The sequence below is a fragment of the Neolamprologus brichardi genome, chromosome 15 (genome assembly GCF_056152115.1).
Source record: "Neolamprologus brichardi isolate AB-2024 chromosome 15, ASM5615211v1, whole genome shotgun sequence".
NCBI lineage: Eukaryota > Metazoa > Chordata > Actinopteri > Cichliformes > Cichlidae > Neolamprologus > Neolamprologus brichardi.
The window spans coordinates 30,789,697-30,815,468 of record NC_142118.1 but is presented as its reverse complement, the minus strand read 5'-3'; the positions used below and the strand labels follow the sequence as shown (position 1 = coordinate 30,815,468).

At 44.5% G+C, this 25,772-nt stretch overlaps 2 protein-coding genes across 3 annotated transcripts in view; one reads left to right on the top strand and one right to left on the bottom strand.

Moving 5' to 3' along the window:
• Positions 1-18,569, bottom strand: part of cenpe (centromere protein E) — a 26,444-nt gene extending 7,875 nt beyond the window's left edge. The window contains exons 1-39 of one of the 2 annotated variants that reach the window (XM_087852658.1): positions 18,408-18,569; positions 17,047-17,156; positions 16,863-16,952; positions 16,667-16,785; positions 16,461-16,580; positions 16,197-16,278; positions 16,040-16,107; positions 15,894-15,968; positions 15,760-15,811; positions 15,535-15,622; positions 14,054-14,183; positions 13,731-13,850; positions 13,500-13,652; positions 13,274-13,427; positions 13,070-13,169; positions 11,214-11,577; positions 11,081-11,137; positions 10,705-10,872; positions 10,523-10,597; positions 10,366-10,437; positions 9,878-10,009; positions 9,557-9,734; positions 9,323-9,477; positions 8,743-8,889; positions 8,377-8,556; positions 7,707-7,823; positions 7,445-7,615; positions 7,216-7,362; positions 6,761-6,982; positions 6,483-6,557; positions 6,277-6,390; positions 6,079-6,195; positions 5,838-5,978; positions 5,454-5,687; positions 3,963-4,184; positions 1,712-1,873; positions 1,328-1,561; positions 185-406; positions 8-103 (exon numbers count right to left, since the gene is read on the bottom strand). In XM_087852658.1, coding sequence (XP_087708784.1) covers positions 8-103; positions 185-406; positions 1,328-1,561; positions 1,712-1,873; positions 3,963-4,184; positions 5,454-5,687; positions 5,838-5,978; positions 6,079-6,195; positions 6,277-6,390; positions 6,483-6,557; positions 6,761-6,982; positions 7,216-7,362; positions 7,445-7,615; positions 7,707-7,823; positions 8,377-8,556; positions 8,743-8,889; positions 9,323-9,477; positions 9,557-9,734; positions 9,878-10,009; positions 10,366-10,437; positions 10,523-10,597; positions 10,705-10,872; positions 11,081-11,137; positions 11,214-11,577; positions 13,070-13,169; positions 13,274-13,427; positions 13,500-13,652; positions 13,731-13,850; positions 14,054-14,183; positions 15,535-15,622; positions 15,760-15,811; positions 15,894-15,968; positions 16,040-16,107; positions 16,197-16,278; positions 16,461-16,580; positions 16,667-16,785; positions 16,863-16,952; positions 17,047-17,156; positions 18,408-18,463 — 5,319 coding nt within the window. In that variant the 5' untranslated portion in view covers positions 18,464-18,569. The remainder of the gene's footprint in view (positions 1-7; positions 104-184; positions 407-1,327; positions 1,562-1,711; positions 1,874-3,962; positions 4,185-5,453; positions 5,688-5,837; positions 5,979-6,078; positions 6,196-6,276; positions 6,391-6,482; positions 6,558-6,760; positions 6,983-7,215; positions 7,363-7,444; positions 7,616-7,706; positions 7,824-8,376; positions 8,557-8,742; positions 8,890-9,322; positions 9,478-9,556; positions 9,735-9,877; positions 10,010-10,365; positions 10,438-10,522; positions 10,598-10,704; positions 10,873-11,080; positions 11,138-11,213; positions 11,578-13,069; positions 13,170-13,273; positions 13,428-13,499; positions 13,653-13,730; positions 13,851-14,053; positions 14,184-15,534; positions 15,623-15,759; positions 15,812-15,893; positions 15,969-16,039; positions 16,108-16,196; positions 16,279-16,460; positions 16,581-16,666; positions 16,786-16,862; positions 16,953-17,046; positions 17,157-18,407) is intronic. The other variant, XM_087852659.1, reaches the window with a different exon arrangement.
• On the top strand, positions 18,508-25,772 carry ddx51 (DEAD (Asp-Glu-Ala-Asp) box polypeptide 51). Its single transcript, XM_006796263.3, has 16 exons — positions 18,508-18,956; positions 20,138-20,433; positions 20,886-20,965; positions 21,038-21,188; positions 21,371-21,516; positions 21,814-21,885; positions 21,966-22,072; positions 22,204-22,312; positions 22,391-22,530; positions 22,863-23,052; positions 23,139-23,254; positions 23,322-23,438; positions 24,407-24,508; positions 24,585-24,648; positions 24,728-24,862; positions 24,941-25,772. The coding sequence occupies exons 1-16, from the start codon at positions 18,934-18,936 to the stop codon at positions 24,956-24,958; spliced, it is 1,866 nt and encodes a 621-aa protein (XP_006796326.2). The 5' UTR covers positions 18,508-18,933; the 3' UTR covers positions 24,959-25,772.

Sequence of the window (25,772 nt, the reverse complement as noted above, 5' to 3'; positions counted from 1 at the left end):
GACTTACGTCTTGTTGCAGCTTGGCTTCTTGCTCTCCTCTCTCAGGCTGCTGCTGCATGTTCAGCTGTTCCAGCTGACTCAGCTTGTCCTGGATGGCTGAGATCTGCAGATGAATGAGAAAATGTGATCAAGTTTCCAGGCTGCTCTTCCTGTTCTCGGTCACTTTAGAATAGGACTAATTTACCATCTGTATCCTGTCCTCCAGCTCTGCTTGGAGCTGCTGCTTCTCCTGCCTCAGACCCTCCAGGATCTCCTGCAGCTCGTCTCTCTCCTCGCTGACAGACGTCACTCTGCACAGCAGCTTCTCCATCTCCTCTGTGGAGGTCTGAGTGCTGAGCTCCTTCTCAGACAGCAGCCGTGCTCCTTCCGCTTCAGCCATTTTCAATGCATCGGTCAGAGTCCTTATCTGTAAAAGACACGATTGGCTTTTTCACTTAAATGAAATGTCATTGATGTTTACAGAAGCCAGATAAGACATGAACCTGCTGATTTAAAGAACACAGGCAGATCAATGATCCTGTCTTTCTGCACAAACAGCTCCTCTTGCACTGAGGACACCCTAAAACTAAATGTCATTAATATGAGAAAATCCAAACAGACTACAACAAGTCCATGAGACAGAAACGCAGCTAACGTTGCAGTACAACACCTCCCAGTGAAAACTAGGATCTACGGATGCTAGAAGACCGACTGAGAACCTCCTGAGGTCAGAAAGTATTGTATTGCTGTTAGCAGCGTGGAATAAGACAGGGACACGTTCGTCACCAGTATTATTCCTTACGGTCACATGGATGGTTGGAAGGACAGAAAGACATCAATCCAGTGGACAAGGTGAATACCAGCAAGTCTTACAGTAATAAACAAATACATGAAGTACAGTAGAAAGCTACTATTGGACTGCTACACCTGTATCAGTCCTGGGAGAATCACTACACTTAATATGTAGATGGATCAGTGAAACTAACAGTACGGAGTCTGAAAATCTGATGAAGCTAAAAAACACAAAAGATGTTGTTTTTCTCTGAAGGACGACATTCTCCTCATCACTGTGCATGTGTTGAATTTACTTCTTCATCACAGTTGATGTGGACAGTAATATGTGTCTATATAACACACATCACTGTGCAGAAAAGAGGCTTCATATTGTACCATAAAGACAGCTGCTATCATCATGCAATTGGCAAAGGACAGAAGGAAAAACTTCCTTTTAACAGGAAGAAACCTCCAGCAGAAGCAGGCTGAGCGAGGGGCGACCATCTGCTGCCACTTGTTTGGTGGTAAGGGGAAGAGAAGGAGAGAAGAAAAGCTGGAGCTGTCAATCACAGACCTCAGACTGCAGTGTCTCCACCCTGTCCTCCAGCTCTGCCCGGAGCTGCTGCTTCTCCTGCCTCAGACCCTCCAGGATCTCCTGCAGCTCGTCTCTCTCCTCGCTGACAGACGTCACTCTGCACAGCAGCTTCTCCATCTCCTCTGTGGAGGTCTGAGTGCTGAGCTCCTTCTCAGACAGCAGACTGTCTCTCTCTGCTCTCACACTCTCCAGCTCCTCAGTCAGTCTCTGAATCTGTGCAGAAACACAAAGGTTAGTCCAAACTGTGACTTTAAACAGTGAAAGACATGAAAATGGTGGCTGAATGTAACAAAGGGATGCACACAGTAAAACTGCTGACGATACACATGTTAGAATAAAGCAAGTATAGAAAATTAGTCCTGCCTGGTCTGTGAGCTCTTGTAACTGGAGCGTATTTCCTGCATCTTTGCCACTGCTCGGTCTGCTCTCCACGTCTGCCTTTTCACTCTTCAGCAGGTTGATCTCATCTTGTAGGACTCTGATGTTCTCCTGAGAAACCCTCAGCTCTTCCTGGTTCTCAGTCATCTGAAAAGTTTTACCCACCATGACTATGCAAGTCGACTCTGATAGTTTCAGCAATGCTACGATTATTCCATACACAGAGAGAAGTATTTTTCTCTCACTGATGAATTCAAAAACTTCTGTAAAACATTGGCTAGAAATGCACGCGAGGACTCAACGCACGGAACAGGCCACGTGTGACACTTGCAGGGAGGTGCAGGTTACAAATAAAGGGTTTTATTAATGGGTTTGTGGCTATGCTGTAGCTATGGTATAATTTCTTTCTTTGTACAAGATTCCTAGAATTTTTGCCACGAATAACTGATGTTTTAATTTTAAAAGCATGGATAACAAAACAGCTACAAGAAAAACCACATTAAAATTTTTATAATAGTTAATATGCCTTATTGATCAGGATATTGCAGAGATTAAAACACTGGTTTGAATTGTTGAATGTTAAATGGACTTATTCTTATATAGCGCTTTTCCACTCTCACGGAGTACTCAAAGCGCTTTATACAACATGCCTCATTCACCCAATCACACCCATTCTCACAAGCACTTTATCTACACTTAGTGCTTTTCTAACAACATTCATACACATTCATACTCCGATGGATGCATCACAGGGCAAGTTGGGGTTAGTATCTTGCCCAAGGATACTTGACATGCAGACTGGAGAAGCCAGGGATCGAACCACCGACCTTCCGATCAGTAGGTGACTTGTTCTACCTCCTGAGCTACAGCCACCCTGCGGTGTGTACGAAGGGCAGGGACTTAATCAACGCGAGCTTATGAACCGCGCTTACTGGGAATTCCTCGTTCATAGGAAATAATTGCAATCCCCAATCCCTATCACGAATGGGGTTCAACGGGTTACCCACGCCGATCCACTCAGTGTGGCGCCCGTGCAGCCCTGGACATCTAAGGGCATCACAGACCAGTGATGCAGTTGGCTCTACTGCTCTGGTTTAGGATGGATCTCTTTAAATCTGATATCTCGTCACGATGTTAGAATTTCAAACTCGAAATTTAATATCAGAGAACTCACTAAATTAAGGTTGGGCGATATGTAAAAATTTTTCCAATTAACAATCGTCAGTCCGATAACCGTTGACAGGTGATATACTTGCGCGGGTGCAGACTTTTTGATAGGCGGAGCAACGTAACAATGTACAGACTCATATATAACTGACTGACAACTGTTTAATAGGTTACTAGCTTCGTTTTACTGATCTCTAAAATTCCTCCTGAAGTGTCGACAAACGTCAACAACTTCATTAGTTAGTGAGGGGAGGAGCTCTGTGTCTGTGTGAACTTGTGTGTCAGCTAAAGGAGGCAAAGGCAACACAGTTGACTTCAATACTGCTGCAAATAGTGAATGACCCCCACATCGTGGTAGAGGGGTATTCTAGTGATGCCAGGAGCAATCTCGTTGTGAGCATTGATGCTTGCAGCTTGGCATTTCTCTCCATGCCAGATATCCTTGGGCAAGACACTAACAAGAAGTTGCTATATGAATACATGTGGATATTAGATAGACAGCACTTAAGCATATATAGAAAAAAAGTGCTTGTATGAATGAGGCAAGTTGTATAAAACGCTTGGAGTGCTCAGAGTAGCACAGCGCTACATAAGGACCGGTCCATTTACCGTTTGCTGATGACATACCAAGTGTGAATCTACTGAAACAAACAATATATCCAGTGAGATGCTGTAAGTCAAATGCAAACACAAAAGTAGTGCAGGTCGATTTGAAATAAAAGCAAATTGTTTTTATATAGCGCTTTTCTGTTTTATAGTGTAAAGTAAACACTCTACAATAATACAAAGAAAACAGAGAACCCCAACAATCACATGACCCCCTATGAGCGAGCGCTTTGGTGACAGCTCTGCTGGAGGTTTCTTCTATTTTAACATGAAGTAACCTCCAGCAGACCCAGGCCAGTAAAAACAATCTTTAAATTTAAAATTGATTTAAAATCCAACAATTAGGATCATGATGGTGATGGTATACAGGGCAAAAATCATACTGTGTGCACTCATCAGAAAACCCAACCGGGCTAAAAAAAATAAATAAATACTGAAATTCTGATTTTGGTTAAGCTTTTACCATCTCCACCCTGTCCTCCAGCTCTGCCCGGAGCTGCTGCTTCTCCTGCCTCAGACCCTCCAGGATCTCCTGCAGCTCGTCTCTCTCCTCGCTGACAGACGTCACTCTGCACAGCAGCTTCTCCATCTCCTCTGTGGAGGTCTGAGTGCTGAGCTCCTTCTCAGACAGCAGCTGTGCTCCTTCCGCTTCAGCCATTTTCAATGCATCGGTCAGAGTCCTTATCTGTAAAAGACACGATTGGCTTTTTCACTTAAATGAAATCTTATAGATGTTTAAGAAGCAAGACAAAAAGACATGAACTTGCTGATCTAAAGAACACAGGCAGATCAGTGACCCTGTCTTTCTGCACAAACACAACAAGTCCATGAGACAGAAACGCAGCTAACGTTGCAGTACAACACCTCCCAGTGAAAACTAGGATCTACGGATGCTAGAAGACCAACTGAGAACCTCCTGAGGTCAGAAAGTATTGTATTGCTGTTAGCAGCGTGGAATAAGACAGGGACACGTTCGTCACCAGTATTATTCCTTACGGTCACATGGATGGTTGGAAGGACAGAAAGACATCAATCCAGTGGAAAAGGTGAATACCAGCAAGTCTTACAATAATAAACAAATACATGAAGTACAGTAGAAAGTGTTAAAATGAAGTTTCTGAAGTGCCTTAATGCTGTGCCTTATATTAACCAAAATGTCATATAATCATATAGTGTAGTATTGAGTGGATGCGGCCCTGAGAATAAAGGCATTAGACTACCTGTCCTTTAGCAGTAGAGTGATGGAGACCTTCGCCCACGTTTGTCTTTAGCAGTAGATAACAGGGAACCATCTTTTAGTGGAAATCTACTGAAATGCTGCTGTTTAGACTAGAATGGGACACCTGATAATAAAACTGAGGGTAGTGGCAGAGTGTCATGCAGGACGCATCTCCCTTCTAGAAGTGTTTTGTGAGAGAATAATAGCGTTAAATGGTCTGAGCAGTGTGTTTGTCTTCCATCGGATGCCTATGAGGAATTAAAATAACCTGGTGAAGTGTTGATATTTAACAAACGCTACTATTGGACTGCTACACCTGTATCAGTCCTGGGAGAATCACTACACTTAATATGTAGATGGATCAGTGAAACTAACAGTACGGAGTCTGAAAATCTGATGAAGCTAAAAAACACCAAAGATGTTGTTTTTCTCTGAAGGAGGACATTCTCCTCATCACTGTGCATGTGTTGAATTTACTTCTTCATCACAGTTGATGTGGACAGTAATATGTGTCTATATAACACACATCACTGTGCAGAAAAGAGACTTCGTATTGTACCATAAAGACAGCCGCTATCATCATGCAATTGGCAAAGGACAGAAGGAAAAACTTCCTTTTAACAGGAAGAAACCTCCAGCAGAAGCAGGCTGAGCGAGGGGCGACCATCTGCTGCCACTTGTTTGGTGGTAAGGGGAAGAGAAGGAGAGAAGAAAAGCTCGAGCTGTCACTCAGACCTCAGACTGCAGTGTCTCCACCCTGTCCTCCAGCTCTGCTCGGAGCTGCTGCTTCTCCTGCCTCAGACCCTCCAGGATCTCCTGCAGCTCGTCTCTCTCCTCGCTGACAGACGTCACTCTGCACAGCAGCTTCTCCATCTCCTCTGTGGAGGTCTGAGTGCTGAGCTCCTTCTCAGACAGCAGACTGTCTCTCTCTGCTCTCACACTCTTCAGCTCCTCAGTCAGTCTCTGAATCTGTGCAGAAACACAAAGGTTAGTCTAAACTGTGACTTTAAACAGTGAAAGACATGAAAATGGTGGCTGAATGTAACAAAGGGATGCACACAGTAAAACTGCTGACTGTACACATGTTAGAATAATGCAAGTATAGAAAATCAGTCCTGCCTGGTCTGTGAGCTCTTGTAACTGGAGGGCACTGCCTGCATCTTTGCCACTGCTCGGTCTGCTCTCTGTCTGTTCCTTCTGAAGCAACAGGGCATCTCTCTCTGCTCGGGCGCTGTCAAGCTCCTCAGAGAGGGTCGTTAACTGTTAAAGGGAAGGTACTCGAATCATTGTTGTAGACAAAAGAGCAAATTTAAAAAAAAACTTCATTCATTAATGATGAATGTTATTCAATGTAAGTCACCTGCTGTGTAAAGTCTACTTCCTTTTGCTCATAGAGTTGCACACGATCACACAGCTTTTGTTTCTGCTCCTTTAGCTCCTCTTGAAGACACTGAAGAAGACAGTTGGTCTCCTCGACCTGAAAGTAAGAAAACATGGTCAATTACCTCCAAGGCACAGCAGTTATCCAGCTTAGTGAAACATGTTGCAGGGAACAAACCTGTAGTTTCAGCTGAGCCTGCGTTTCTTGGCTAACTCTTTCGAGATCGCAGTTTTTATTTTGTTCTGTGAGCTGCTCTTGAAGGGAATGCATGAGACTTTGAGTCTCAGCAGCCTAAAAATAAAAGGGGAAAATAATGTATTTGTTCAACAAATGAAAGACAAAATCTTTGACACTCCCAGTGTGACCAAGAACAAAACCCTCACCGTGACTGTGTTACGCTGCAGATCACCCTCCAACTGGCTCTTCTGCTCTGTGACAGCCTGCAGAGCACCCTGCAGCTGCTCAATCGAGGAAAGGAAAGAGCAAGGCTTTTGTTTATTTCTTGCCCTCGAACAGGCAGGTTTGCATGCTGTCTGCTAAGTGACATTTTTCTTATTGTCAAACAAAATCTCAAGATAATGTTTCAGTCTACTGCTAAGCAAACACATGCCTGTGTTTAAAAAGGGGGTGGAATCAATAAATAAATGGACTGATTACAAACCATCTCCACCCTGTCCTCCAGCTCTGCCCGGAGCTGCTGCTTCTCCTGCCTCAGACCCTCCAGGATCTCCTGCAGCTCGTCTCTCTCCTCGCTGACAGACGTCACTCTGCACAGCAGCTTCTCCATCTCCTCGGTGGAGGTCTGAGTGCTGAGCTCCTTCTCAGACAGCAGACTGTCTCTCTCTGCTCTCACACTCTCCAGCTCCTCAGTCAAAGCCTTTATCTGTCAGTGAAAACATGCATCTAAACAACCCCAACAAGCTCCACTTGCATTTTGAAGCACACAAAAGAGCTTCATCTGTGCATTCTGTAGTGCTGCAATGTGTCTCTTCCCATGTGCTTAATACTTTATTACTTAAAAGAGGCAGCAGTCACTGAAAAATTGACTTTTATAATTGGGTGTGGTTAGAGATGACCATGCATGCTACACAGAGAAAAGCACCCCGAAAGTCTTACATGTGTTTGCAGTTCCACCAGCTTATCATTGTGCTCACTGGGAAGCTCATCCAGCTTCAACATTTGTGCTTCTAGCTCTTTGATCTGCTTCTTTTGCTCGCGGTTTTGCTCCAGGGCCGTCCTCAGTTCCTCCTGATTCTCAATCATCTGTAAAGAAAAAAAGGTTTGCTTTGACACAAACCTGACAGAAGAACAGTAGCACGAAGGAAGAGTAGAAACAGCAACTTACCATTTCCACATTTTCCTGCAGGTCCGTCCTGAGCTGGTCTCTCTCAGCAGTGAGAGAAGCCAAGGTAGCGCTCAGCTTCTCCACATCCTCCGATTCCCTCTGAAAGGTCGTCATCAGGAGAGCCTCTTTCTCATCTCGCACACACTGCAGCTCCTGTGATAGCCTCAGCATCTGTCACATTTCCAGCTGTCACAACTCTGACTCGAGGACTCATTCAGAGTGCACACACTAAGCAACAAGCCTGAAAAAACATATCACTTACCTTCTCCCCTAAATCAGACTCTTTCTGCTCATGAGCTTTCACGAGATCTGAATTCTTTTCTTTTTGTGTTTGAAGCTCATCCTGAACAGACGGTAGAACAACCTGCATCTCAGCAACCTGGAAAACAAGCAAACATCATGTAACAACTTATTCGTGTATCGCTTTTCACACATAAAAGTCACAAAGTTTATGTACAACACAGTTCATATCGGAACAGATAAACATGTCAGCTGCCTCATAAAACGGAAAACTGTTTTTTTCATGCTCATTAAGCTGAGGTTAGAGAGACAGCAGTCTAAGCAGACAAGCCAGACCTCCCCCTCCAACTTATGCAGGGTAACACAGGCCAGTCGAGAGATGGAACCTTTGCAGCAGGTCCTGGGTACACGCTGGGTTTCCTCGCAGTAGGACCCAGACCAGCTGAGGTGACATCCTTGTCAGATGCCTGAACTGCCTCAGCTGCTTTCTGTTGATGTGGAGAAGCAGCAGCTCTACTGAGCTCCACCCCAGTGACTGAACTTCTCAACCCATCTCTAAGACCCCTGACAACATGGCCCCTGAGTTTACCGCGTCCCACAAACGCCTCCACCGCGGTAAAGGGGCAATTCACAGAGATTCCAGTGTTATCTGGTTGTCCTACATTTCTTACAGAAACGCCGACCACTCTCACCTTGTCCACGTGTTCTTGCAGCTTCACCCTGAGCTCGTCTCTCTCTGCGGTCACAGATGTTACAGCAGAGAGCAGCTTCTCCGTCTCCTCTGCAAACCTCTGATCAGCAGTGCTCTGCTCGGACAGGAGCTCGGCTTTCTCAGCTCGCACACACCGAAGTTCTTCATTTAACTGGCTGATCTAAATAAATACACACAATTCTGTTTTTGTCATAGCTATACGAATCACAGTCTTCAAGACACTCACATGTGCAGTTGAATGATATCAGCTAAACTGTATTAAGAATGATTTTAACTCTTTTTCTGTTGATGGGCTAATGGTTGCACATGTGCTCAGCTGTAATAAGAGCAGCTATCAGTGTCATACTTGTTCTTGAAGCTCTCTGCTAATCTCCTCCTCAGTGCTTCTGGAAGCTTCGCTGTCAGCAAGCTTCTCCTCCAAATCCTTGATCAGCTGCTGCACCTCGCTCAGTTTTCCTTCCAGAGCTCCTCGCTCCTGCTCACTTCCTTCAAGCTGAAGGAAAACATGACAACAGTTGTTTGGAAAGCTGTACGTATAAATGTTTTGTCTCTTCAGACATAACTGCACACACTCTGGAGGACTATTATACTTGGTATCATTTTAAACCCGATCCAGAGATTTTTATCTTGGATGACTAAGCCGACACTTCCCTCAGCCTCACTGAAAGGCTTTCCCTTTGACTCATTATTGTATCATATATATTATAGCATGCCTGTACTTCCCAATGTTTCCACCAACTACACCGAACAAGTACCTGTCCTCACATTTGTCTCAGCAGCTGCAGCAAATGAAGAGCCTAGAAGCTGCTTCACTTTCTATTTGAATAACCTCTGGTACTAGTTATGATCCTCTGCAAACGTTCTCATGCTCCCCCCGCCCCCCCAACTGGATGTCAGATTGGCTTTAGAGGATATTTGGGCCTCACCTGCTTTACCAAGGCGTCCACTTTATCTGGGAGAGTCTGACATGCAGCCAGCTCATCTAGCTGAGCTCTCAAGGCCGTCTCCACTTGACGAGATGCCATCAACTCTTTATTTAGATTGGCCACGGTTCTCTCAAGCTCTATGCTGTCAATCAGATCTGGAGAAGGAGCAGATGTTACGAGGGGCAGGTTCGTATGATGGGCTACAGTCCATAAACGCAACACGTGGAAACCTACTTTTAGGCACATTGCCGTCTAGCAGAGTGGTGAGCTTGGTGTTCTCATCAAATGCGACATTCAGCTCCTTCTGGAGATCGCTCTGCATCTTTCTGTAACGCGACTTCTCCGTCTCCAGCTGAAAACGCAGACTCTTCACCTCCGCCTCCATTTTCTCGTGGCTGGCAGTCAGAGTCACCTGGACGAGATCGTCAAGAAGCAGGAGATGCATTAATCGCTTACAGCTGCCATTGTTGGCTCACACTTCCTGGAATATTTTTCAAATGAGGATAGATGTGCTGCAAAAATTTTTTTTTGTCATTTTAGTGTTTGATTACGTACATTCGTCTCCTCCAAAGAGATGCTGCGACTGCGTAGGACAGCCCACTCCTTCCTTGTGTCTCTGCTCAGCAGCTCTGCATCATCCAGAGAGCGGCGAAGCTTCACCACCTCCTGCACCAAGTCCTTACTGCCCTGAAACAAGAAAACACAAAACAGTTAGCTTGTGCCTGTCGTTAGATTGCTGCTGCTTTCAGCACCCTGTCAGCGCTCAGATGGGACATGTTAGCCTGCTAAGACTGTAAGCAAGTGTTAGCAAGCACACTTTGCGTGAGAACAGCCTGGTTTATTCCAGGTTAATGACATAAACTGATATTAAGCACAAACACACACATCTGTAACACTGCAGTGTTGGCCCATCTACTGCTCCAGACAGACGGATGCTTGGAGCATGAGGTGCTACTGGTTTCTAACATGTGACAGATGCACACTCTGCACAGTGTCACATCTACATGATGTTCCACGTCACGTGACAGAAATACTGGCCGTACCAGGTTCTCCATCTCATGTGCAAATTCTGTTTCCTTCTTCTTCAGCTGTTCAGTCAGAGTCTTGATTTCATTCTTTCAAAAGAAGAAACAAAAGCTTAAAGACAAATCAAATCAAAGTGTTTCGGATCAATAAAATCTACACGTCCACTCATCTTACCTGGAGCTGCATGCGCTGGAGTTCAGAGGACTCAACAGCTTTCTTCAAGCTTACAATTTCATTTTCTAACTCTTTCTGCAAGTTTCCAGAAGCAAAGTGAACATAGTGAGATGAAAACATATTTGATAAACAGCTCTGTGAAACTTTGTTGTCAGTGGATCTGAGAAAGTTCTCCTCGTTACCTCGTTCTCCTTCCTGCACCCCTCTTCTAGAGATTTAAACTCGTCCATCTCCCTCTTCTCCTCTAGCTCCTGTAATACAGCAGCCTTCTCTTTCTCCAGACGCTCCATTTGCTCTATAAACATGCCCAGCTCCTGTTTCAGGTAGTCTCGCTCTGCAGCCACCAAGTCCTGCAACAATATCATCCAGTTTAACGCCGCCGTCGTTTCCACGTCAGACGACTGCACTGAGGGCTTTCAACACTCGAGTGTTAAGAAAGCTGAGAGTGAGTTTAGAGCAGTGTGCAGCATGAGCTTTGTTTGAAAATCCGTCTGCCCCTTTACAGAAAGCAGTAGGATATTTGCTGTAAGTGCTCTAACCTCTTCACCTTACACTTACCTTCTCTGACGCCAAAGTTTCACAAAGCTGGATGGTCTCAGCAAACTCTTTTCTCATCTGAAAAACAGAAGATTAAGACGAGTGATGATAACGTGACGCTTGGCAGACAGAGCCCGAGTCAAACACAGCATACCTGTTCATTTGTCTCAGTGTCTGCGTCACTGTGTTCTCCCAGTTGTTTCTCCAAGTCTGTCACTCTCAGCTCCAACGTGTCAGCCTTCTGTGTGGCCTCCAGCCTCTGCTGAGCTTCAGTGTGCAGCAGCGCTTCCAGCTCTGCTCTCCTCTGTTCTCCAGTCTGCACTTTTTCCAGTGCTTCCTGTCTATGCTGCATCTCTGTTTCCAGCTCCAGCTGCAGCTCTGCCACTCTGCCCTTTAACACATCCAAACTTGACAGGGCCGTCTCTTTCTCCTGACTCTCCTGTTCCAGCTGCATCTCCAGACTGGACACTTTGCCTGAAAGTTCTTGCAGCCGATCAGGAGACATGAAGTCTCTGGGACTGTAAAAAAAGCAACCGGGACATGTTCATGTTACACACCAGCACACAGTGATGGCACATGATGCGACGACTCGAGTGGCACTTGAAGTATTAGGGAACAGCTTTATTAAGTAACCGGCACGTTCCGGCTTGTGGCCTTAATCAGGGTCCAGGTGGACCTCCCCCTTTTAATGTTCCTGTACTTACTTTATATTAGCTTATTTGCATTTTGTGTGTAATTTTGAGTATGTGTTACTTTAAGACATGCGGAACGGAGAATGATGTGAAGGAGTCTTCACATCATCAGATCTTTCTCTTCTCCGTGCACCTTAGAAGTAGGTGAAAAAAAAATGTGTTGCCATCTATTTTACATGATGAACAACACAAATGTTTGGGGCTGGGGTGACACAGATCTGTCATGCAGTTGGTAGACTGGACTTTACAGTGTCCTTCTTCATGGACCACGTGAGCTCAAACACATTCCAGTGAAGACCACAGACATCATAAACCTCTAACTGACAATAAGAAATGGATACGCCAATTTTTCAACAGTCAAACTCAGACCCAGAGACCTGCTAAACTCTCAGGAGGTAGAGCAGGTCATCTACTGACTGGAAAGGTTGGTGGTTCCATCCCTGGCTCCCCGATGCATCCATCAGAGTATGAATATGTGGGAATGTTAGCACTTAAAAGCATTGGGTGAACGTGGCATGTTGTATAAGACGGAGAGTTAAAAGTGCTAAATAAGAATCAGTCCACTTACACCCCTCTGCACCTCACCCTCTCTACAGTGATTCTGAGAAGTAAATTTGCTGCTGCTTAAGAAAACGCCAGCAAAAAGAGTCAAGAGCCATTGTTGCTACCATGGAAACTGTTTACTGACTTGTCAAAGCCCTTTAACAATTCAGAAGATTGCCCATTAAGCAACCGACAGACTAACAGTTCAAAAGAAGTCCGGTGAAAGAAGCAACGAACACTCACACGACGAAGTTCAGCTAGTGAGCACAAAAAACCTCTGCTGTATCCAAATTTATTTTTCCTTCTAAAGGACACAACAGGAATACCAGCACCCACTCATAAGTGGACTTTTTAATACTGATTGTTCACAGGCAACACATTTGACTCAACAACAACATTCCTTCACTACTTTTTCATTTGGCAACAGTCAGTAGCACAGGGGAATACATGGACCCCACAGAGGTTTCACAGGTAGTCTGACTCCTCCAGGTTGGCACATCAATACATGTCACTGCCTGAACAGCTGCTGTGTCTCCCAGCACAATCTCAAGAAGACAGGCCGTAGAAGGCCCCTAACCCGTCACGATACAATGCAGCAGTACAGACCAAGGGAGCATTTTTCCTCATTTCAAGTGGGTAAAGTGACTTCTGGACGACTGAGGGTAACCCACAGACACATTTGATAATAAATACAAATAAATGATTGGTGTCTGATACGGCTTTTAAGTTTGAGAATACGAGGCTTCATTGGTGACAGAACTGCTCAGACACGTACCTGTCCCCAAAGCTACGAACAGTCACAGAGCTTCGACTCATTTCCATTTCATCTGACGGCTCCTCTGGAATTCCCCAGTTGGACTCAAAGTCCTCATCATCTGTTAAAATAGAGCACAAATACGAAAAAAATAAAAAAATAAAAAAAACGCCCCAGCAAATTTCCATCGTGGCATGAATATTCATCCTTGGTGCTCCTCGTTACCTTCACCCAGCTCCATCAGGCAGGAGAAGTCTGACAGAGTTCTCTTCTGAGTGAAAGATTCTGCAAAGCTGAGATCAGAGAAACTCCCCACACAGCCAGATGGATGGCCAAGTTTTACCATCTTTCCTCCCCAGGTAACCCTGCGGCTTGGCATCTTGGTAAAGAACACATGTTGTGATTAAAGCGAACATACAGAGAACCGCAGCTCATGGTTCAGCACAGTTACCTTCTGGACTGGGACCAGATTTGAGCTTGTCACAAGGAGATTGGCCAGATTTCTCTTCAGGCCCTCTTTTTCTCTCTGCAGCTGATCCTTCTCTTGGAGCAGCTGGGAGAGAACCTCCTTCTCTGTCACAGTGGTCTGCGTGACTGAAGAAACCTGAAGGAGATTGTGCATGGGTCAGTGTGTGCAGATCAGTGCTGCTGGAGGAAGAAGAGGAAAAGTGGAGACACTTGCCTCGTGAAGTCGTCGCTTGAGTTCTGCAATTTCATTGCGATACCTTTTGAGCAGAGCCCCATCATCTGACACCTCTGTTACGTGAGGGTCGTTCTTCATTTTCTTTGCTGTGCTTGCAAACTATTTCAAAGAAGTCACAGCGGGTGGGTTAAAGTGTTTAGCAGTTTATGTTCTCAGTGGTTCACACGTCAAAGCTTCAGCTAACTTTTATTTCACACAAACTTTATCATCTGTCTAAGACAATAAAGTTTGTACTACACAATTTCTCGTCTGAAAGCATTTTTTGAAATGGATTACATAAGAGTCAGTCATGTTCTCCCTACCTGTAGAGTGCTGAGGGTCTCATCCAGAGTGACTGGGGTGATGGTGCAGATAATGACAGTTTTAGCATTCCCACCCAACGAGTTCTGCAGGATGCGGGTCAGTTTACTGTCTCTGTAGTTGGTGAAACCCCTGAAGAGAAAATATTTAGGTAATATCTGCACTTTCCATTTAGTGTTCCACACAAATACACACTTAATTTTTGTTGTGGCTGAAATCGTGCTCTCTAAAGGCTTCTTTGGCCCTTTAAAAAAAATTGGACTGGAAGCGCATCCTTTGGTCAGATGAGACAAAACTACAGCTCATTGCTCACAGAGACGCCGCTTATATTTGAAGAAAGAAGAGGCATACAACCCATCTGAAACTGGAACTCTTGCCAAAGTAGGCGGAATCACGCTAAAAGAAGGATATCTTCAGATTTTAATGAAACCCTCGAGCAGTCAATGGCAGAACAAGATTAACACAGACGACAACAACCCACCAGCTTCTTAAAACACAAATATCTAATTAAATGGCAGCAACATTTAGGCCCAGCAGACAGGCCAGTAAGGTCTGCTGAAGTTCTAAAAATAATGAAGAAAAATGATTTCAGTACTTTGACCATGGCCAGATGAGCTGGTCAGAGTACTTCATTAGTTTTTCTAGGTTTTACAGAGAAAGATCTCAAAGAAAATATTTAGTGAGCAGCAGTTTTCTGAGTGAAAATGACTGGTTGCCACTGGTTTAAAAAGTGAAAGTAAAAATGGAAAATAGAAGACTGGAAAAACATTGCCTGATTTCTGCTGCAATACCAAATGCCATATTCAATTGCTTCAAGGCTCTTTATATTGCAAGTCAGAGACCCTACAATAATACAGAGAAAAAGGCAGCAATCAGACAACCCTCTATGAGCAAGCCCTTTGGCGACAGTGGGATGGAAAAACTCCCTTTTAACAGCAAGAAACCTCCATCAGAACCAGACTCAGGGAGGGGCGGCCATCTGCTAGATGGGGGGGGGGGGGGGGGGGGGGGGGGGGGGGGGGTTGGGAGCACACAATATGAAAACATAACACTTGGGCATCATCATCATCAACACCACAGCCTAGTTCAGTATTGTTGTTGATCATGTCCACAGTGTACCCATCTTCTGATGGCTGCTTCAAGCAGGATCTCAAACCATTAAAATACTCTGGAAATACTACAAGCTCATCTCACGCATAACCATCCTGAGATAAGGTAACAAACTTGCATTAAATCGGCTCAACCAAGGAACCATTCAACACGGGACAACTTACCTTGACAAAGCTACCACAAGCTAATGGTTCAGTCACATTTTCAATATAATTGAAATAAGATAACTCTGTTATTGGACAAAATAGGAAATAATTTGCAGTTGACAACATTGTACTGTGAGGGAAGGACAGTACTGTTACAATATCATATTTGCGGGGTGTGTGGCGTTTCCCACATCGAGTACCAAACGTCAGCTCAATTATTTACTTACTTCTGGTTTTCGTCGGTCAGTTTCTTTATCACTTGGCCGAGCGTGAACAAGCTGCGGTTTATATTACAGCCTTCTTTGAAACGTGTACCTAGGACACAGAACATAAAGCAGAAAACTGGATTGCTGAAAAATGTGGAGACTGCAGCATACACTTGCAAGGTTACCCCAACATGATATCCAACCATATTCAAAAAACAAAGAATGCTGGATTTAAATCCACATTACCTTCAGCTCCAGTTTGACTTGCTCTCTCAGATCCGGCCAGATCCACTAAATTCTGCCAGATGAAGCAAAACCGTTAGCTACCAAACAAAGGAAAGAAGACAAACCAGGCCAACGATGAAAGAGAGGTAGCCTACCAAATGAGACACAATGATGGCTCCATCACTACTTTCACCTGATGCTGGGTCGCTCCTTTCCCGGCTCTCCAGGATCTAAGAAAAAGTCCATTGTGAGAAATGCATTTCCAAAGACTCCCACATGACTGTAGCTATATGCTTCTTACCATCCGGAAAATAGTGTGCGATCGGCTGCTCCGCTGGTTCATTTTTGTCTTTCCATAATGTCGGTTCTCTGGAGAGGGACGGTACAGAAAATGTACTGCTTGTTATGGTCTGTACTAAGAAAAAAAAAAAACTCTTGGAATTCATCCCAAGTCTTACTTTCTCCTTTCCGAATCCATGCCAGGACTTGTGCAGGAGATGTAACCAACTCTTCAGTCAAATCAGCCACATAGATGTTTTTCTGCAAACAGTAATCATTAACATACAAAGCTCATGTAAAACAGCACACTACACTTCATAGCATTACAGCACTCCTAGAGTCTGAGACACGTCACTGCTAGCGATTTGGAATTAACACAGAAATGCTGAGAACCAAACCTCTAAGTAGTGTTCTGAATCTAGTCATCTAAATGATCAACCTACATTGATTTGTTCTCTGACTTCTAGAGGTTTTCTTTTCCAGCTGTCGACAAGCAGGTCCGTCACAGTCTCGTTGTAGATCTCCATGTAGGACACTCTGAGAAGGAACTCCTTCTTGGGAAACTTGGGTTGAAAGAGAAGTGAGCCTTTAGGATGAAAGTGACTGATACCAACCGCAGCAAATTTCAAACATGTGTCACCATTCTTACATTCTTAATGGTTTGAAAGACATCCTCCACAGCTTGAGGTATCACTCCGAGGGTGCGACTGGTCCCCATCATGGTGAAGGTCTTTCCAGAAGAAGTTTGCCCGTAAGCAAATATGGTTCCTGTACAGCAAACACAGAAAGTAAGAGAAGAAACCATGCCGCCCAACGAGGGATCAAACATTGTTTCCTGCACATACCATTGTATCCCTCGACAGTGGAAACAACCAGAGGCTTTGCAATGTCATTGTACAGCTGACTGGTCGTTTCATCAGCGGCAAACACTCGGTCTGTTAACAGAGAAAGGTTAGTGTTCACATTCCCATTACTGTGAAACAAAACCAAAATAAATCGCTGATTTTTTCTGCGTGTTTGAATACTGACCAAAGCTGAAGCTCTTGGTGGAATTTCCATCATCAATCTGATGAATTGATTTCTTGTCAGCTTTCCAAAAAATCTGGACAGGCTCTGCATTCTCGGATGCACTCTCTTCCCTGAACAAAGACACACATTCCACACACATAAGCACAAACAGTGAGATGCTTTCTTAACAACAGGTTACTATTGCTCTGCATCGATACACCTCTTGTTGCTTTCAATCAGCAAGGCAAGCATTATATTAAAGAAAATCAGGACCGCTTCATGTTGTAGTGGTCAACACATTTGTCTTACATCGACAGTTTGTGTCTGGGAGTAAACAAACCCAGCCTCAGGGGTCACAAGCTGATCTACTGCTAGTGTCAGTCCAGAGCCCAGGTAAGTGACAGGGCTGAGGCAAGAGGTGCACTGAGGGTTGTACAGAACCCATTGCCAAGAGTATTTGCTGTCTTTTGTCTAAACTGTGCATCTGTCACATAACCACTGTTAGTCAAGTGTCATTTAACCACCTGCTGTATACTTTTAAATCTGCAAAGGGAACAGGCTGGGAGCAAACAGGCATTTTTACAATGACGGAGAACTCTCACTTCACTGCGGATGATATGAAAACCACCCTGATCCTTCTGAGCGTCCCAAAGTTGGCACTCCTTGAATCAGCTCACAGCCAGCTGTTCCAGTGTTGTGGCAAAAATACATCAAACGTATTTTGAGTCAGACAAGGTCAATCAAGATTTGGTAAGTAACGTTTACATATCTTTTATTTACCCGGGTAAAACATGTCACTGACATTAAAAATACGTTTTTCAAGATAGATTTGATCTGGCCAAGAGGGCAGCAGAATTTGTAAGAAATATTACATCACATTTCTATAAGCATATTTTAGTGAGCAAAAAAAGACTTGGTTATAATGTGGCTACAACGAAGCCCAGTCATAGAGATGAAAAACAGCTCGTTTCTTTACTTTATATATAATCCATTCAGAAATCCTGTTTACTACAGTCTATTTTGTGATATGATGTAAAGATATTACACATAACAACACACAGCAACATCGGAAATTACTTTTTAGCCCCGGTAACGCAGTCTGCTAGCTGCCTCGCACTCGTTTTCAGCTCAGAAACCTTTTTTCGTGCTTGATTATGACATGTCTGTTCTGGTCGGGACACCGTCGAAACAAAAAACGCTTTTTTCCCTGGTTCTGTGAAACTTCATTAAAGAGACGCGACGTTTACTTGCCTTAACTGCTAACACTTTAGCGCCAGAGCCGACTCTGAGGTTGAAATAACTGACGAGTTCAAAATGCTACCGGGGCAATGTCAACAGTTAACGGGAATTTTTAACGCGGCAGCGCCGCCGTCCAGGCTCACCTCGCAATAAGCGGACGGACTCGAACGCAGACTTTTACCGCTGACTCCTCTGTCATCTTCGCTCCTTCGGTCTATCTCCAAAAACAACACAAAATGCGAGCAGGAAGACCAACGCGCTTTTCTCAGTTTGAATTTTTGCTCCTGACGTTTGATTGGCCAACATCTCCGCGTGGACTGGACCATTTGTGTTTGTGAAACGAGGACAATAAATGATCGGCTTAGGTTTTGGTTAATGCTGTGCTTCTACAAATCTATCTTAACTGAGAGTTTGAGGTGATGGATCTGAATATGACACTCAATGAGACTAAAGTAGTCTAGTTTTAAAGATTGAACATAAAACCAACATTGACGTGCCCGACTGACGACAAACATGTGCGCCCGGCCTTGGTGGCGTCATCAAATTGCACCTTGTGCAGAACCACGCGAGAGAGTGGAGGTGTTTTGGGTTCGGTGGTTGCAGGGTTTGTCACGTTTGGAAACCCTTGGATGGGAGATCTGATAAAGTTCGCGTTGTTCTGCTGCTAACATGTCTCTGTTTCTCGTGAATAGGTAGGTCTGCTTTGATAGTTTCAGATCTTATATTTCATTTACAAAGTTTTATCCAGATGTGTGCCACTTTACGGACATATCCAGACAGATGTGAACATTGTCACAGCCCACTTTATAACTCTGTCTCGCTTTGATGGAGTAAATAAAACTGGCCTGTGGAAGCTTTCGGTGTTCCAGATTTAACTGGTGTCGCCAAATAACTGGTGACGGTCAAACACATGTGTGGCAGACTTGCATTTAAGGAATGGAAGTCTGCCACACATGCATTTAAGCCAGCAAATAAACACTGAGTATTTCATCTGTGACATTGGTGAGGTTCCCTGAAACACACTCCGTCAGTCTTATTGCTCTTGAACAATAAAATATTAAAAACTGTCTCGAGTTTACCTGGTGATATTCCCATGCACGAGGCAGCCGCGTCTTGCACATAAACCTTTAAACTAAATGAAATGTTATTGTGTGTTTACTTTCAGTCTACATCGGTAAGAAGTGCCAAATGATATACACAAAGTTCCAGAAATCCCCACTCCTATTGTTCATGATGAGTTTAATGTTGTTTTACATAACAAAGAAATACGTCTTGAACAAATATTACACATTAATATTAGACTAGTGTTGTAACATCACATCCCGTTAGCATAGTCTGCCTCTGTCGTTTCTCTGGTAATGAATTCATCATCTGTAATGAGGACGTAGTGAGTTTGGATATCATATATGTGTAACTGTAGTCATCTGGGACAATCGTGTATTGTTTAAGGTAACCTCACAAACGTAATAGATGAAGTATTTAGTGCTTATTAGTCGGTTGGTTAATAGCAGCTCCTTAAAAGTCTACCAGTTAATCTGGAACACCGGTGTCCTGTCATATATCAGGTGTTCCAGTGCTGAATGGTCACATTAAGTACGCTGAGCTCAGACTGCTTTGAACTCGGACTCTATAACGTGATGCAGAGAGAAAATCCCTAGAATGGTCATCCCGGATCTCCAGGATGCTGACCATATGAACAATCCAGGAAGATGACAGTAGCTGTTCTTTCTGCTGCTGCATTCCTCTGTTTGCTGCATTTCTTTAGCTTTGCATAATGTTCTTGGGTGGGGGGGCTTTAATAACTTGAATGTTGCATGTTTCTAAACTGACCAAAAATTGTCAACCTGTGACTGTGGATGTGTGTTACTCTCAGGTATCTGGGAGAGGAGGAAGATGGGAGTGTGTCAAAAGACACTCTGTCAAAGGCATTACTGGCTAAACTGCAGAAGAAGGCTAAAGAAAAGCAGAAACGCCATTCAGCTAAGCAGAGAGAACACCTCCATGAACACCCAGCAGAGCAGGTGGATGCCCAAAAGAAAAGAAAGGCTGACGTAGATGCTGGACTAGAGCCTCAGCAGCACAAGAAGAGGCACTCAGAAACAGTAGCTTCATGTAGTGTGGAGCCTGTTGAAGAGACAAATATACAACACCAGGAGGAGATCCAGTCAGGTGGTTCTTTTAATTATCAATGCTCACATGTGATGTAGGCATGAAGACATTGAGTTAATCTTTCATTCTGCCTGTCTAAGAGCCTGGGGTATTATCAGCTTATCACACATTTGGTACATATGCTGTAAAATACACTATATTACCAAAAATATAAAGACAGACAAGGGACTGCTTTTGGCCATATGGTATATATATCCTGCTTTTTATTTCCTGGTCAAAAATAACGTGTTGCTATGCTGTGCAACACGTGTTTGGAGCGCCACAAACGCGACAGCCGGCTGGTCGGAGCAGAGATGGGCAGTGTGCAGACAAGTAATCCACAACTTTTGACAATAGACTTTTTCTGTGACGATCAAGCCAGTAAAAAGTTGCGTGAGGATAAAAAGAACCTAGTTCATGCTGTAGTCTCTGCAGATGGTCGGTGTGCTTACATCTAAATGTCTGGGTTGCAGATATTCCGCCTGAATCTACCACAGACACTCTGCCTGGGTTCACACTCATAGGAGGATTTGAGAGCAAACCCGTCCCAAAGGTAAAGAGAAGCACGATTACTCGCAGCGCCACAGGGCTTTTTACTTTCCCTCACACTGCATTCTTTTCACAGGTGGACAGAGTTCTGCCCCAGTGGCTTGCTGAGCCTCACGTCATTCACACAGACATTAAAAACAACCTAATCTCCATCTCTGATGTCCCAGGGCTATGTGCTCAGCTCCTGAAAAACCTGCATAGTAATGGAATCCAGCACTTCTTTCCAGGTGAGGCTAGTAAATGTGTTAGAGCACAGCCTTTGATTCAAATGGAGCCGTGCCAAGGAGGCTCTTTGTACCGTAGTTTGCAGTATTACTGAAAATTGTCTTGACTTCCACACGTCTCCACAACCATGTGTCAGCTCTCACTCACACACACACTTAACCTGAGACTAAATGTTCCTCCACAGTGCAGGCAGAGGTGATCCCAGCCATCCTGGAGAGCGCCCAGCAGGGCCTGCTGATTGGGCGAGGGGGCTATAAGCCCAGAGACATCTGTGTGTCTGCACCAACAGGCAGCGGCAAGACTCTGTCATTTGTCATCCCCATCATACAGGTGAGAGCCATGTCTTTGCTGCACCTGTAGCTCAGGTGGTAGAGGAGGTTACCTACTAACCGGTGGTTAGTAGGTGGTGGTTTGATGCCAGTCTGCTCCAGTCTGTATCCTTGGAAACCCCACCCCATCGATGCATCTGTCAGAGTATGAATGTGTCTGAATCTTAGATCGGAAACACTTAGAAACAGCGCTTGGGTGATGTACAAGTTGTGTAAATAAGAACCGGTCCATTTACCATTTACTTTGTCTGCTGCCTGTTTGGAGTACACAGACAGTGAGGGTGTTTTCTGTGATCAGGTGCTGATGGACAGGGTGGTGTGTGAAGTCCGGGCTTTAGCCGTGTTGCCGACCAAAGAGCTCGCCCAGCAGGTGAGACCCTTTTCAAGCTGTCTGCGTCCCAGCAGTGCTCCACAGAGCCCAAAACTCAGCTCACATTGTCTCCTGTGCAGGTTCACAGGGTGTTTGCATCGTATGCCGAGGGAACCACGCTCAAAGTGGTGATGCTGGCAGGTCAGAAGTCCTTTGCTGCAGAACAGGCATCACTGTCAGAACACAGGTGAGAAATCGAGCTGGCTCTAACAAAGCTTCACAGAAACGCAGCGGCACATCTCCTGTCAGAGTCCTCGGTGCACATGTGCAGTGGGGAAAAGGCTGAGCTCAGCATCTATGTCATGTTTGTCCGTGCAGGTGGAACATGAGGCGTAGTCTAGCAGACATTGTTGTGGCCACTCCAGGACGACTCATTGACCACATGACCAAGAATTCAGGCTTATGTTTGGAACATCTGCGGTTTCTGGTGAGTGCTGTTGAAATCTGTCGAGCTGCAGTAGTGAGTTCACTCGTCAGTGTGTGTCACACAGTGTGTGTCTGCTAGGTGATCGATGAGGCGGACAGGATGATCGACAGCATGCACCAGTCCTGGCTCAGTCAGGTGATGGGAGCAGTGTACCGATCGAGAGCTGAACCCGGCTCGGTGTTCAGAAGGACAGAAGCAGCGTGCATCACATCAGCCAGGTGTGTGTGTGTGTGTGTTATCTACTGTGGGGTGATTGAGATGATGTCAGTCTCATTCTTGGCCACAAACTCAGGCCAGCAGAAGAAAAGCTTAAAGGTTACAGTTAAGTAATAAAAAGGCAGCTGGGAATGTTTTCATAGTGTTATGTTAATGTTTTTGTGGGATTTTAAGTGAGAAAATAACTGAAAAGAAGGATGCAGAAGTTTTTAAATAAAAAAGAGTCAGTGTGCTCACCAGACACGGTGGTGTTAACCATAACAGAAGAACTCCAATTCTGCAGCCAGGACTTAGGTTCCAGGTCGGTGCTCAGCTGACCGCCTTGTCCTTGTAGTCTGTCTCCACCTCAGACGCCGCTGCAGAAGCTGCTGTTCTCCGCCACGCTCACACAGAACCCAGAGAAACTGCAGCAGCTGGGCCTTCACCAGCCCCGACTCTTCAGCTCCACCTATGGCCACGCCGACAGCGCTGCAGCCTCGCCAACCCATGGGCATGACCGCTTCAACTTCCCCCAGGGTCTGACAGTAAGGGCTGCCCTTTTGACCTTTAGCAGGGAGTGGAACTAAACCAGAATTTGATTTGTACAGGCTGATGTGGCTTTGTGTTTTAGGAGTACTACGTTCCCTGCACCATGAGCAGTAAGCCCCTCCTACTCCTCCACTTCATCCTGCGCATGAAGCTCCACCCAGTCCTCTGTTTCACCAATTCCAGAGAGACTGCGCACAGGTAGGAGAGCTCCTGAAATCACATGACTGAAGGCTTCTTGTGCTGATTCTACCTCCCTCCTCCTCAGGCTTCACCTGCTGCTGCAGCTCTTTGGTGGAGTCCAGGCTGCCGAGTTCTCCTCTCAACTCTCCCCAGGTGACAGGAAGAAGACCCTGAAGGAATTTGAACAGGGAAAAATCCAACTGTAAGTCTGTGTCTGTGTGTGTGAGCTTGTATTCATATCTTTGTGGGGACCAAAATGCAGGTCCTAAAAAGTTTGAAGGCATTTTTCAGACTCAAAATGTGGTTTTAAGTGTGCCAGTGGGCAGGAAGCATTTGATATAGAAGTCCTTCCTGGTGGGAAGCGTTGCTCACAAAGCTGGCAAGCTCACACTCAGTTAGCCTAATGTGCGTGCCTTTGGGCCACATCATGAAGAACATCCAGGCTCCATGCAGAAAGGAACTGCTGACTAGAGGTGGGAATCACCATACATCCCACGATACGATATTATCACAATACTTAACGCACGATACGATATTATTGCAATTTTTTAAAATATTTTGCGATATTCAGATTCTGTACATAAAGGTAAACTTTATCAATATTCATTTTCTCTAATATCAAAGTCTCACACTCAGTCTTTCTCTCATTTCAGTTTTATTGTTGACAAACTGAACGGTTTGTATTACAGTCTAGTCCAACTTAACTGAACGCAACCATCTGGTACAATTATAGCTATTCTGAACTATGCAGTTTATGAAAACTATGCAGCCCAATCAGCAACTGAATTTGAAAGTAAATTAAAACAAAATATAATTTTACATTAAATAAAAAAGTTTTAAACTTAATTAAAATAAAACATGTTTATTGCTGCCAAAAAAAGTTAAACACATTTGGACAGTGAAGGAATGTCAGGATTCTTGCTCAAAAAGGATCAACATGCTCTGAAGTCAGAGCACAAAAACCTTTTTTGTAACAAAATATTGATTTCTGCTGTCCCTGTATAGATACATTATTAGCAAACAAAATATCACGATACTACACAGTATCGATTTTTTCCCCCACCCCTACTGCTGACCAGGCGCTTTTTCTAAATTGGCTTTGAGATGTGTGCTCACTGACCAAGTCCATGTTCAGATGTGATATATCAGATTTAAACTGTCTTTCGGAAGGTTGATCAGCACAGACGCGGTGGCCAGAGGCATCGACATCAGCGGGGTCAAATGTGTGGTTAACTATGATGCACCCCAGTACATCAGAACATACATTCACAGGTGAGGCCCATCAGACTGTGAGTAATTCTTCACTGTTGCCCTCATTGACGTGCTCTGACCCTGTGTCTGTCCTCAGAGTTGGAAGGACGGCAAGAGCGGGGAAAACAGGCCTGGCCTTTACCTTTCTGCTCAGAGTGCAGGTACATAACGATCTTTGAGATGATGAGATGAAAGTAGCAAAGGTGCGGGTTGTTTCATGGTGTTTGTGGCTGCACACAGGAGAAAAACTTCCTGCAGATGGTGGTGAAAGCAGGAAGCCCTGGGATTCAGAAGCAGGTGGTGAAACCGGAGAACCTGAGGAGCATGGAAGGCCAATATGAAAAGGCACTGCAGAAGCTGGCTGATGTCATCAAGGTGCTACCTCAACCAATTTGTTAAACGTTAAAATGCACAAAGAGACGCTGTTTTAATTGTGCCTTTGTTTGCCCACAGGAGGAGAGAGCCAGCTGATGTCTGGCCATGATGCTGGCTTCACACACGTCAGGACTTTTACTGCGGCGCATTTCATCCACAGAATGGCATCACGTCTCGCTCTCTTATGAGCACTCTTCATGTTTGAGCCATGTAGTCTTCTGGAAATCCATAAACACATGCTGACTTTGAAGAGAAACAGGAATTATAAGGCGATAAAACATGCACCATTTCAAGAGTTTGCCAAGAGAACTGAAAGCCGTGAGACGCGGCTCGTTAGTCTGCTGTGTATCAGACCACACCTGGAAAAAAAACCTTCAGAAATCTGAGCAGGAGGATGGATCAGGGTGCTGTTCTCAGCATTTGCAGTTTACCAACATGTGACACTGTTCCACCAAAAGAGCTGCTTCAATTACATGCATCGTAGGTCAAAGCTGGCTGGGAGCTGCTAATATATTCTTCAAATATAATCTTGTCAATTTACTGACAGACCCACAAATCTTATCCTCATGTAACATCCACGTGCACTGGTAGATGGCACTGTGTGCATTGGAACACATTAAATGTAGAAAAGTGCCATTATACTTCCTGTAAAGGTTGATCTTATTTAGTTTCAATGTGGCTGAAATTCTCTCTTAATGCCTTTCAAGCTCAGTGCTCTTTCACAGAATATAAATATGAATTCGAGCTCTCTTTGCTCTTTTTATACAAATCAATGGATTTAAATGCCCCTTTTCACAAGTATAATATACTAATAAAAGGGAAACGGCTGAAATTCAGAAGTGTCATTTGTAATTTGGGGTATTTATCCGGTTTTTCTATATTTTCTATATAATGCTCAATAAAACGAAAT